The following is a 13324-nucleotide window of genomic DNA, read 5'->3' on the forward strand; positions in this document are numbered from 1 at the left end:
AGCGTTGCGTCAAAATAACAATAGCCTCCTTTTTGCTCCCCTCTTTCTCTCTCGCTCCTTCGGCACTCTCCCTCCCTTACCTTCACTTTTCTCCTCTCCGGCGCCTTCGTCGCTTTGTTGCCACACCCACTGGCCAAACTCTCGCCATAAACGGCCCTGCGCTACTCTGCTTTCAAGGAACTATATAGCGCTCCAATATTAGCCAGCAACCGCATGTAGAATTATTCAAAACGAGACTATATTTATACGTTTCCCTCGATTTATTCAGCTATCCTCCCAAAGCCGTAAGAGCCAACGCAGCCCTGTATGCGCGCACTTACAAAACCGACTGGTCTTGCCTGGTTTCGTCCACGTACGATTATGAGCGGCGAGTCTTCAGATAGCGGCAGTCGCACCCCTCCGGCCCCCTCAAGAAAGAAAAATTATATACGAAAGTATAATACAGCGTGGGAAAGTGCTAAAGGTAATCATTTTGCTTTCTGCAAAGGATGTGATGTGCACTTGGCCGCTGGAAAATTCGAATTAGAAGGAAAAACATGCAGCAAGCAAAAAAACAACAAATTTTCATGTCTGAGTATATTATTTATTATGTTTATTATCTCTTAAGAGCGGTCAGGAATGCAAAAAGTTTTTTTTTTTAGAATTTATTGACTGTTGGGTGACCTACTGATATGTAGGAGATCAATCTACTGACTGATGTTTTCCATCTGGCAACACTGCCGGGAGAACACACGCACAAACTTTTTTTTTTCATTTATATTTTGCCTTTTGTTGGAGGTATTGGAACTAATTCAATTAATAAATTGCTAAAACTGAAAACTGATGAATGAAATATTTCAAAATAAAACCAAAGATTCGTTTACCCGTGGGCGTCGGTCTATGACGAGTTCCATATCCCAACAAAGTTTGAGGATCGTATTGAAGGAAAAAAATTGTAGGGCTCAGGTGGACCTAACCTAACGTAACGTAACCTAACTTAAACGAAAATCAAAACTGGGTGCTTTTGACTGCCGAAAACCCGGGGTGACACCAAAATTGAAAGCAACATTGGTGGTCGACTGTTGTGTGGCACTGGCTACAGGCACTGCCATTGGGCTAGAGGACATCCCGAACCCCCCCGCTGTTGGACCATTGCCTAAGGTTACCTCTGTCCTGGCTTGCCTGTTAGTGGAAAACCCCACTGGCCACTCTTTCGAGCCGTGTTTTACCATGTTACTGAGGACAGCCAGTGCCTCTGACTCTGTCAGGATATTCCACCTAATTGGACCTTCGACGAACTCCAGAGGAGACAACGTCAGGAACCTAAGCTCTGGCAGGAACGGCCTCATGGTTGATTGAATCGCTGCGGGGGAAGCTATGCCAGTTCCTGTTCCACAACGTGCAATCGCCCATGCGTAGACACTCTTGATAACATAGTATTCTTTGACGCAAAGCCGAGGGTTTTTCAGTATTCTGAGGACGGTTTCCTTCGACGCGGTGATGAACGCCGTCGACTCCAGGACTTGAACACCGCTCAAATTCAGGAACGTGTTGATAAGTCCGTCGAAGTTTGCGAGGTTGCCTTTCTTTACGGCGTATTCTAAGACGACGCAAACGTTGGTTGAAAGCATCGAAAATCTAATGGACTCTTCGCAGGCTTCCATGAGCTTCGGCTCCATGTACTTCTTGGCGGCTGCTAGTGTGTGCAATGCTTGCATGAGGTTGACAAATGTGACTTCCTTGCTGTAGAGGTACCTAGAACAAAAGCGAATCAAAGGCCATGATAAGGAGAAACGAAGGTGATGAACTTCATAATGATCTTGCCATATTTCATTTGGGAGGTTTCCAGAACTGCTGGCGGGCAAGCACAGATCTTGATTGAGATAAGAAATGTTGATGCATCACGCCATCACGTTTATAAACAAGTCCGCGTTTGCCCGCAACGTGTGGGCGTTGCGCTTGCGCAGAAGCCACATTGGTGTAAAGTGAAGAGTCTGTGCATGCGCCGACTGCAGCGCCACCGCAGTGATGCGACGTCAGGGTGGCGTGTTCGCTGTGCAGCGTGTAAACTAACGATTTTACAAGGGCAACTGCGGTTCATTTTACATGTTAAGAAAACAATGCAATTCTCTTTAGTAGTGCCTAAAAAGGCCACATGCCAAATATCTCGATTTAATTCCGTGCATACTCCATTTACCCTGGTACAGCAGGAAGTGCTAGAAGCACGAGCTTGTAGCATTGACAGCTGCCCTTAAAGGGACACGGTATTTATGCTCGCCAAGATTTTTAATGCGAAAGCATTAACTGTCCCATGGCGCGGAGCCGGCGGCGACTGTAAGTGCGAAAAACGGCAAATAAATTCCCATTTTCCTATTGGCTGAGCGAAATGGCATACTGTAAAGTTCCATTGGCTGCGACGCGTTATGTTTCCAAGGAACGCCTCCCTACAGAGAAGGCCCTCTCCTGGCGCTGCGGCCCGCGCGCCAATAAAAGAGAAAGGGTGGCACGGAAGCGGCCGCCGCTCTCTTGTCTTTCTCGGGTCATGTGTCAGGACTCAGGCGTGGCTGGAGGCAACACCTCCTACAAATAAGGCCCGATCGCTCCGAGTGGTTACGTCACAATGTCGGAGGAAGGAAGGCCATGGCGCAACTACGTGAGAAAATTTCTGCTATCGGCGCATATCGACGTGAAAAAAAAAAAGGTTTTTCTCGAGCGGCGCCGTATTGTTCGTGGGCGTTTATCCGACATTAATACACGTTTTAAAAGCGCAGTCTTGTACTATCTATGATATATATAATATAAACGTAATATACACCAAAGTATACGTAAGTACCAAATTCATATTTATGATTATCCCCGTAATCGCGGGACTACGCGCAGTCCCGCAGTTCCCCACACTTTTCGAATGAACCGGCTCCGAATTTTCGATGCGAAATCTTCTTCCCTCGTACGGGCTCCAATTCTGGTAAATTTACGTTGTGTGTGAGCTGCTGACTGTCTGCAAAGTAACGCTGAGACATTTCAGAAGGGAAAGGAACCGAAAAAAAAAATTCCAGTTATCGCCGCAGGGAGGGAGCGCACACGAGCAAGAGATGGGTCGACAATGTTAAGCCTCTCGTCCCACACTGCTGCTGCTGCTCTCGTGTGTTTGTGCGTGTGTGTGATTCTTTTGATCCTCCTACCCGTCGTTTTTTTTATCGTCACCGCAGTCTCGGGTATTTTTTTTTTTTTGTGTTTGCTTGATACTACGGCATTTACGTGGATTCGCGAAACAAGTCCTGCTACGGTTTAAGTGACCTGTATGGCAACTAGTCAACGATGACACTGGCCGATGACCTCTCTCTCGACCGAGAAGAGACTTCTTGAAGTTCGTGTTCAAATGTTTTCGTGATGGATCTTGTGGGACGTATGGATGCGATCGAAGGGTGAGAAACAACTTATTTACGGGCTTTCTTGGTCATGTAAAACGCCAGTAAAGTGCTGCAGTCGAGTTTTTTTTTAATCTCGTGATAGAATAGACCGCGTTTATGCTAGAATCTTAACTGTATTAAGGTAATAGTATAATTTTAGACAAAATAGGTTATATTTTGTTCTTAGGCAGCTCGAACCCATAGGGAGAAGTAAATTAGTTGACTGTAAATAATAAGTTTAGTACCCCTGCCACACGGAAGAGGTAATATATTTTAATTAAATAATACGGGATTTAATCAGCTCGCTGTTTTGAGTGATTATACGAGCGTCGCAAGCTTGATTTGTCGATCCCATATTGTCATTCGATCGAAATCACATCAATTTTGATTCAGTGACTGCACGCGATAACATCGCTTACATGATCGTAAGTGACACTTGTCGAGCCGTGTCCGCGTTGGCTACGTCTGTTTGATTTTTAACTGATCTGTATTGCTGTGTCCAATCACTGCGTGTCTCGCCATTTTGTCGGAACATTTTTGTATAAAATATGCATGCATTCCTACAGCAATAATTGCGTGACTCAATATTTTCTACTTAAAACAATCACATAATTCTATAGACGTCTTCTATGCATACCACGTGCCATTTCGTATAGATTATTTAGCGGTGTAACGTTTTGCCCGTGTAATAAAACGTTCCTATGATTTGTTGCAATGTGCAGCTTTCATTTTAGCTAACAAGACACGCGTATGTGACAGAAAGTGCGTTACGACGGTCGATCCACGCGCGTTGCCTTCGCTTCGACGCGCCCTTGATGGCCTTCCTTTGCGACGTCACGAGAAGAGCGCTACGGCCTTCTTCTCTAGGAGGTGTTGCTCGAGGCCGGAGGAGGAGCAGGAAATTCCCGCTCCCTTTCTCTGTGCACTACTGTATCAGGTGTTCTACTCTCTCTTTTCAGCCATGTCGCGCTGCCCGGCCGGCCTTTGCGGAAGACAGTGGGACGCGCAGCTTGCAGGAATACTGCGCTGCGTGTAGGACTGCTTTTGCATTCGTACACGTAAGCAGTCTTAAAGGGGCCCTGCAATCATATTTAAGCGTCCACCTTTTTTGCGGTTTCCACGTCTCTTGGGGTTCGGGCAAGCCAGCGGGCACGGAGAGGGTAACTAAATATCAGTACGTTATATGTTAACCCGACTATAGGCGTAGACTTTGGGGAATCAGCGGGGCTCGTGCCCCGCCCCCCCCCCCCCCCCCCCCCGGTCCGATATCCTTACCGAGACGATGTTTACGTGCCATGTAACGATCTTCTATACTCCGTTTCACCTTATGTTGTACCGCAGCGAAGGCTAGAAGCGCGAGCTCACAGCGTTGGCAGCTGCCCTTAGTGCACGAGAGCTTTTGCCACCGAGATGTGCCCTAGAGCAAGGAGCTCGCGCTTGTAGCCTTTGCTGCGGTACAACACAAGGTGAAACAGAGTATAGTAGTGACAGGTAAACAAAATAACGCCCACATTTTCGAAAACCGGAGACGACGGACGAAGGGGACAACACACAAAACGTCTCAACGATTGAGACGTTTTGTGCGTTGTCCCCTTCTTCGTCCGTCGTCTCCGGTTTTCGAAAATGTGTAACATCAACCAGCTCGCCTGCCTACTTAGTTTATCTTCAATAACGCCCACGTTGCCTTTATTGACAGAATACATGGGAAATGGAATCCCAGCGTGCTTTCGTTAGCTTCAATCTCCAGTTCTGGAGAAAAGGTAACGCGCAACAGCACCCTTCCTCTCCTCCCTCCCTCCCCCCCTCTCCTCCCTCCCTCCTTCCCTCCTTCGCACCGTTCGCTCTGCTAAAGTGGAAAGGGGTGGGAGGATCTTCCACTTTTCTCCCATCGGAAAAGAACCCAAATCGGGCAACGCTCTCTTGACGCGGCGTACGCCATCTGTCGGCAACACTTCTCTCTACGCGCGCATCTTCTGCGAAGTGGAGACTTAGATTGCCCAGAACAAGTTTGTTTATTGTTCTTTTGAACGAGGTAAGTTCATTCCTCGATTTTTTCAATATAAACTTCCACCGGCAGCTTGCACCTGTGTAGTAAATCGCAGCACGATACGTTGAGAAACCGATTTTCGCGGGCTGCTTAAAGTGCCTTAAAAGCGTTAGTTTACACGCTGTGGGTCATGAAATCGGGACTAGCTCATCGCGCTCCCGCAAAGCTCTCCACTTTTTGCACTCTAGCAGAGCAAACGCTGGAAAGAAGGGACGAAGAGGAACTCTCACCCTCTCCAGCGTTGTGGAAAGAGTGGACGAGGGCGTTGTGGAAGAGCTTGTCCAACGGCCTATGCGCGGAGAAGCTGAGGGAGTGGAGACACGAGCGCACGGGGACCTCGGAACGCAGAGTTTTCGTAGACCTAAAGTCAGAAGCCCTTATCTGCCCTGCACTCGTCGAACGCGTTAGAATGCGAAAGCCAAACACCGCGGACACCTGCGTTCTAATGTGTTCAATCAGTGCAGTGGAGATAAAGGCGCTAGCTTTTGGGCTACCCACTAATCACTCCCACCAGAGCTCGGCGTTTCGATGCCTCTGCAAGCTCTCATCACCTCCTTCCCTCAGTTTCTCGGTGCATAGGATTCCTGTTTTCGGAGTTTATTTCTTCCAAAACTAGGAGGGTTTCTTTTTTTAGTTTTTACTGCAGTGAAACATTGATGTTTATCTGAATTTCTTTCGTTTAAATTATAAGTTTTCCGAAATTCGGAGCTTCATTTTGCTCCATCCCCAATTTCCCCACATTCAAACAAAACAGAAAATATCTGTACTTCCAGTGTCTTCGAAACTTGCAAACAACAGTTCCCTCACTAGACATCCTTCAATATAAATAGAAATGCTGACAAGTCTCAAAAGTTACCGGCCATTCCAATATCGTAAAAATAAAGATTCTATAAATTGACAGGACAAACAGTTTATCATGATGACCAATGCAATCCTCACGGCTCAGCAAGGGCAGTAAGTAAAAGTGAGCAAAGACCGGGGAATTTTATCCTAAAAGCGGCGAAAGGCGCTAGAGAGGCACTAACGGTAAACAGATCTGTGGCTAGCCCATATGACCTGGCACACGAGTATATACGTGAAGAGGCACTAACGGTAAAGAGATCTGTGGCTAGCCCATATGACCTGGCACACGAGTATATACGTGAAGAAATGATACATGCATGTAGATACATATGTGTGAGGATTAAGCTATTATGATTGTTAGCATTAAGAGTATTGTCGTTTACTTGAGGAAAGCAGAAAATCCATCCGGATGCAAGTCGGTGACGCGAACTTGGTTCTTCTCGGGCAGACTTCCGTAGAACATGGTTTCGAAGACCTCGTTGCGCATGGCAAGAACCATCTTGTGGGCCTTGAAGCTCTTGGGTGGGTCGGAGCCATGCTCCACCAGGAACTCAACGTCGGCGTGCCTGCCCTCCGTGAAGAAACAAATGTCGCCTCTCCTTGGTGCTGCGACATTGACTGGCTTCGCCATCTGAAACGACATTGTGCAGCCACGTACGAGTTACAAATGCGCATGTAGCCCGTTCCACATCCTCCACCAGCCAGTGTTCCTTTGCAATGAGCAATTAATTGGCTACCGAGGCGCACGCTTCGCTGACGTGAGTGGGAACCGGTGCGTATACTGCTCACCCGCAAGGACAAGACAGGCCAAACGTGGACAAAGCACATCTTAATCTGAGCAGGCCAGGCAATCGAGTGATCCCCCCTCGCAGGTCCTGGGCAGCGCAGTTTTTTTTTTCTTCCACGGGCGTATACATGTCACGTAACACGCCACGGATACAGCAGGCTAGAGGTGCTAAAGTAACTCTAACCTTCTCAAGCAAAAATCTGTTTCTCAAACTATGGAGCTGAGATTTACTAGAGAGGTGCGGTTAAAGGTCCCTGCAATCATATTTAAGGGTGTAACTTTTTTGCCATTTCCACGTCTCTTGGGGTTCCGGCAAGCCAGTGGGCACAGAGAGAGCAACTAAATATCGGTGTGCCATATTTTAACCGGACGACGCGGAAACCTCCTCCACCTACGGGGTCGACCCGCAGTGCCGTAAGCGCGCGATATGTGACGCCTTTGGTCCTGTCGTTACTACTGGTCAGAGCCGCTAAAAGCTTTTTTTTAGTCGAAATACAAAATATAATTGTCGCAAACCGTTTCAATTATCTATGAAAGTAGATTTTGTTCAGTATTTTAGATCAGAAAAGAAACAAATGCAGTTTTTAAAGTACGGAAACGAGAAACGACTCGTCGACATACCCGCCACCAAGCGGCGATAAAAACAGCGCATACTAGAAAGGGATAGTGGGATGAGGCACGCACGAGCAGCAAGCATAGAAAGGCCCCGGATGTATGCGGTGGCGCTGCGGTCGTATACCGGCTCGAGGATCTGACCGGTTCCGAGCCTTCCGAAGGCCTTCGGCGCAGATGTGGCTGCCGATTTTGCCATTTGGCGGTATGGCAGCGCGAAGGGGCTCCCGTTCTGAACTGATCCTTCCCTGTGTTTGCGGTCATTTGAGGCCAATGAAGTGTTATGCCGAATTAGTCTTTAATTGCGCAGCAAATGCAATGCGAGCCGCCCTGGCCACGCGCTTCATTCAACCTACCCAATGCTTTAGTGGCGCCCTCTCGAGCCGTCGACAGGGAGTGCGGCTGCCGTGAGAGCTCGATGAGCTCACTACCCCTCCTTTAGTTCACCGCCACTCAAGCCAAGACTTAGGACGTCATGAAGGAGGCTATTTTATGTTTGTTTTTGTAAGTTTAATTTGCCTATACCTTTGAAAATAAAGCGAAATTCAAGAAAAGAGAAGTTTCATTAAGTTACTACGTTCAGTGCGCTCAGGTTCGGTGCAAATTGAAAACAAGTCGAGAAGTTGCTGCAGGGCGTTAAGCAACAAAAAAACTGCAAAGGTTAGAAGGGAGCATGACGCTGCAAGAATGCTTCACGAAGACGCGCGCAGAAGCAGCTTGCTCCTGCTGCGAGCAGCGAGCTTCCTCGCATAGCTCATGCTGAGCCAATGAAAGTGGTTGTGATAGAACTTCCAGCGCACCACCGGCGTAGCGTCGGAGCTTGGGTTGTGCATGGCAGGGGTCAAACACATCGGAGTAGGATGCACACCCTCGCAGCGCCCTACTCTCCTCCAACACGCAGTTTTATCAGTTTCAAAAGGCATCCAGGAGGCGCAGCATATGTATTGACGGCCTAATTTACGATGGTCACGAGATCCGCTGTTCGCATTTCATTCGAACCCGATAGTATGGCGCGGCTCCAAAGATTAGATTAAGCAGAATCAGTGTGAGGTAAGCGGATTGTCTGAGTGTTAACAAAAAATTGAAATTGAATTGAGATAATAACATCAAAGATGAGGTGCTTCCATTGGAAGGTTAAAAGGCGCAAACTGAAACGGGATGAAAACAGACACACGTACGACATGGCACTAGTTTCAGCGACGGTGTCACCGCCCTGGCGGCTGGTGGCCAAAAGAGAACGAGGGGGATAGGTTCGCTGGGCGTTGGCTTCGTGTAAATGTGTTGGCCGCGAACGTAGGCTTATAAACTTCGGCAGCAAGAATATTACATAGCGCTAATGTTCCGGTATGAGCAACAGAGGTGCCACGATCTGCTACGACTAGCTACGACCACCCGCCGCAGCGATGCAGGCATCGAAGGAGCGCAACCTGTGACCTGTGTACTACGCAGTCAATCGCCGTCGCCCGACGATGATCGTTTGGCATTCAGGGCTTTCCGCCCTGGGTTCTTCGTTTGTACTTGGAACCGAGTATTATTTTCTGTGCTTGTGTATGTGCTCAGTGGCTGAATATGGACCTCATAGAACAGTTCTTCAGACTCAACAGCGACTCAAAGTTGACGGCGGAGGGGCTTGCAGCAACGCTTTCGGTTGGTGCACGGGTGTGACGACTACACGGATAAATTTTAAGATTGCTGCTAGCAAGGTGGGCCATAGTCGCTTTATGTTGACACGATTTTGAGTGTAAGTACTCCGTGCAAAGGCGAATCTATCGCGTTTCTAATCCGCCTTTGTTTTTGTTGTTTTTAGCACGCACGACCGACTGTTAAGCAAATGCTTCTGTACCGATCACGGAGTGAATGTCTTCGGCCTTACATTGCGGAACGCCCAATAAAAAGTCATATTTGTTCAGCGAGAAAAGTTCCCTTTCGAGTGACTTTCTTTGATTGATAATTTCTCCCTTAAGTGCTTTAATCAACACGATTGATTAAGTTTGCTTCCCTAGTTAGGACATTTTTGTGCCACATGCGGCACTAATGCTTGGCACGATGTATGCCACTGGTGGTATTGTGAATTGGTTTACTTCCAAAGCTAACAGTGTTTCAGGTGGGACCATTCAATTTGCTAAAAATGTGATATGGGAATACGTTGCGCCACGTGACTAGCTTAGTTTCCGCGAATGCCACCAGTCTAGCGCTCCCCGGAGAAAGCCGCACGCGCGTTATAGACAAGCGTGATTAGCACTGTACGTCGAACGAAGTTCCGCCCACCTCTTTTCGTCGATTAACTTTTTTAGCGAACGGCATACCCATATGTGTCAGCGCAGAAATCACATTTGGGCATGATAGTGGGCGACTCCAATGATTAGATTAAGCGGAATCAGTGTGAGGTAAGCGGATTGTCTGAGTGTTAAATAAAAATTGAGTTGAGGTAACATCAAAGATGAGGTGCTTCCATTGAAAGGTTAAAAGGCGCGAACTGAAACAGGACGAAAACAGGCACACGTACGACATGGCGCTTGTCCGTGTCGTACCTACATGTCTTTTTATAGCGAAGCTGTTTATGGCTAGGGTTCCGTGGATTGTTCATGTGCGTCAACAAAAACTCGCACCGTTCTCTCTTTGTCATTCAAAATGCTTGCGTGCCTAGTTTCTTCCGCTTTCCCGGAGTGGCGGTCCCGTTGCGCGTGTCTACTTTCCGCCGGTTCCTCGGTGTGGCGACAGTCGTCCACGCGAATGTATATGAAAAAGAGAAAGACAAGTTGTCATTCTCCATTTTCAATTTCACTTCTCTCGTCGTAATGGGGAGCGCGTCTACGAAGTCTGCGTACCTTTCGTCACAATGACCACCGATCAGGACAATCATTGTGTTCGTACCAAATTTGTTCAAAATTCTGTGTCACGTCTGTGTCGTGTGCTAAACAGCTTCACTGGTCATCCACCTTTAGTGGAATGGCTCATGATTTTTTGTCGTGTTTAAGTTCACGCCTTTTAATTTTTTAATTGATATGTACTTAACTGGCCCCAACCGAAGTTTCACTGAGGTACTTCCCCGCGAACTATGTTGCCTGCGAGCAATCGAGCATCTGTCTATTTTGGTCGGTGCCCGCAGTAGAGGTGTTCTAGCACTTATGTATCGAGAAAGGGCCCTAAACTAAAACGCCGTTCGACGAAACTACACATCGTCGAGGTCACCGCACCTCCCCTTCTCAAACGCCACTCGCAAGGGTAACAGATTGAATTCCGTGTCAAATGAAAGGAACAGTTTCGCACCGCACTCACCCGACATCCGCGAACCCGTGGTTCCGATGAATTCAGTTGCCACGATGTCGCAGCCGCACGCCCGTGGAATCCGAAACTATGCGTAGTCTGCCGTCTCAGGTGTTCGCGACGGGCCCGTCGCCGCTTGCGTAATGTCAGATAAGCGAAAACCCCTCTTTCACCTCCTTTCCCTCCCGCGCCTGGTTTGGATGTCCGAAGGATGGCGAGATGGATACGGCCCTATCAGCGGCACTGAACAGAGCAGCCAAATGCGATATAGCCATAGAGCGATATAGCTTTGCCAACACTGGAAAGGCTGGAAACTTCTCGGAGAACCGATAGGAGCGGCGGCGAAGGCGAACGTGACAGTGGCGCCTCTAGCGGACTCGGAGTCTACGGAAGCAGACGACGCAATGAGCTTTGCGAGCCCCGTTTCGTCACCCCAGCAGCTGAAACAGTTCATTACGGTCAGTTCGCTTGCAAAGCAGAATGCCCTGATCGCAACTGCAACGGCAATCAAACAACAACGCGCGCAGAAACAAAGATAAAGCAGTTTATTTAGCACTCTCAAACGCCACTCGGAGGATAATACGCGTTTAAAGCGCATATGGGAAGCGGAGAAAAAAAAAAAAAAAAAAAGGCGTCTAGCTACTCAAATTACGTTGTAAGAGGTTACTGTTGATCCGTTACAAACTGCGTTGTCACAATTTTTTACCTGAATCGGTGATCATTAAAACGTGCGCAAACAACACGTTAAGAATACGAGAGCAAGCGCACCAGCCATTGGAGCATAACAAAATGAAAAAAGTAACGAGAAAAATGACCGTGCAAATACTTTCCGAACTTTGCAGGAAATATAAGTTCCCCATCCCAGGCGAAAATAAAAAAATAAAAAAATGGGGAACAGTCGTGAACAACGGTGAATAAAACAAAGTTAGCAGACGACACAAAGACACAAGTCAACCAGCAAAGAACTCCTTCAACGACGACGGTCGTTGTGGTGCTTATGCAAAGAAAAATGGAAAGCAGCTGAAGCTCGGGAATCTCTATATAGGAGCATTGAAAATGAGCAGGTAATGATCGCCGTCGGTGTTGAGTCCACTGCAAACAAAGTGGAAGCAACACGACGAAACTAATCATTAAAGAAAAGAGCTTCACTTTTTTTTTCTTCTTTTAGCTGCTTGTTACACGTACGTTTGTTTGCTTTCGCGGCGTTGGTAGGAACTAAAAAGAAAACAGGGAAAAGAATAACGTAGTCCAGCTCTCACACTGCCCGGTAACGAAGATGCGCACGCTGCAATTCACTACCTGCTGGCACTGTGTGACCTTTTTGGCTTTCGCATTTCTTTTAATTCCCAGCGACTTTGGCAGGTTTGTCGTTTACTCGTTTGACGAAGCAGCTCAAAAGTACATTCAAGTACTTGATGTACGTGTCCAGCAACCTTAGTCCACCGTATCTTTCTTTCGAGTGCCGATCAGCTGCTCAAGTCCGCCTCCAGCTGAACTCTTGGCTGTTGCAATATATCAGTGCAGTGTGTGTCGAAGGCACAGCTGTTGTTTGATATCGCAACGATATCAAATACTGGGAAGAAAACGACAGAGCGGTGGTGTTTTGTGCCGGGGTGCATGCAGCATCGGATACAACGTGCATGCAAAGAGAAACACTCCTTGCTTTAAACGCCCAGCAACGCCTCTCTGTTTGGAGAATGGGATGGTCCGATTCTAAGAAAAAATTCTACTGAGTCACACAATTACATTTCTTTTTTATGGGAAAACTAAAACTGGTGCAGAGAAAAGATAGAAGTCGAAGAAGAATGAGTGTCCTGTGTGACATGTGCGAGAAAACAAGTTTCTTAGTGGGATTGTTCATCAATAATGTAAGCAGTTGAAGTTGCACCATATAGCTTGCCAGTCTTGGTGTTTATTTTCAGAGGATGCATGCTCACTAGATGAAACCAATTCAGGCATTTCCAATTCTATCAGCTCTGACTGAAAATACAAAAGTAAAAAAAAAAAACTCGAGGTCCATTTTAGCCCTTCTTATGAGTTGTGAATGCGAAAGCATGTAAGACGCTCGTCCGCTCCCTTTGACGTCTGCCGCGTACTTTTTGTCGCCGGTCAGCGCGCGTGCTGACCTTGAATCAGCACGCTGATTAGAGTTCCTCGATAACAGCGTGTTGAACGCTCCGTGTTAACGGCGCGCTGATTAGAGTTCCTCGATATGCTCCCGCGAAGGGGGAGCATCTACCGTAGGGAGCTACATACAGGAACTCTAGCGCTGATGGACACGTAGCGGCATGGGGTGAGCGGTCGTGGAAACCGACGAGCACGGCGGCGAATGGGAGCCCCGTCGACGCGCGCCAGCCAATGGAACCGAAGGATCGAGGA

At 47.6% G+C, this 13324-nt stretch overlaps 1 protein-coding gene across 2 annotated transcripts in view; it reads right to left on the reverse strand.

Moving 5' to 3' along the window:
• Positions 1-92: 92 nt before the first annotated feature.
• LOC120849924 (BTB/POZ domain-containing protein 6-like) overlaps positions 93-13324 on the reverse strand; it is a 31853-nt gene continuing 18621 nt past the window's right edge. The window contains exons 2-4 of one of the 2 annotated variants that reach the window (XM_040222222.3): positions 10958-11136; positions 6663-6910; positions 94-1734 (exon numbers count right to left, since the gene is read on the reverse strand). In XM_040222222.3, the coding sequence (XP_040078156.1) occupies positions 972-1734; positions 6663-6910 (1011 nt within the window). In that variant the 5' untranslated portion in view covers positions 10958-11136 and the 3' untranslated portion in view covers positions 94-971. Of the gene's footprint in view, positions 1735-6662; positions 6923-10957; positions 11137-13324 lie in introns of those variants that run through there. The other variant, XM_040222221.3, reaches the window with a different exon arrangement.

The sequence above is a fragment of the Ixodes scapularis genome, unplaced genomic scaffold (genome assembly GCF_016920785.2).
Source record: "Ixodes scapularis isolate PalLabHiFi unplaced genomic scaffold, ASM1692078v2 PGA_scaffold6__148_contigs__length_123643588, whole genome shotgun sequence".
In the NCBI taxonomy this organism is placed as follows: Eukaryota; Metazoa; Arthropoda; class Arachnida; order Ixodida; family Ixodidae; genus Ixodes; species Ixodes scapularis.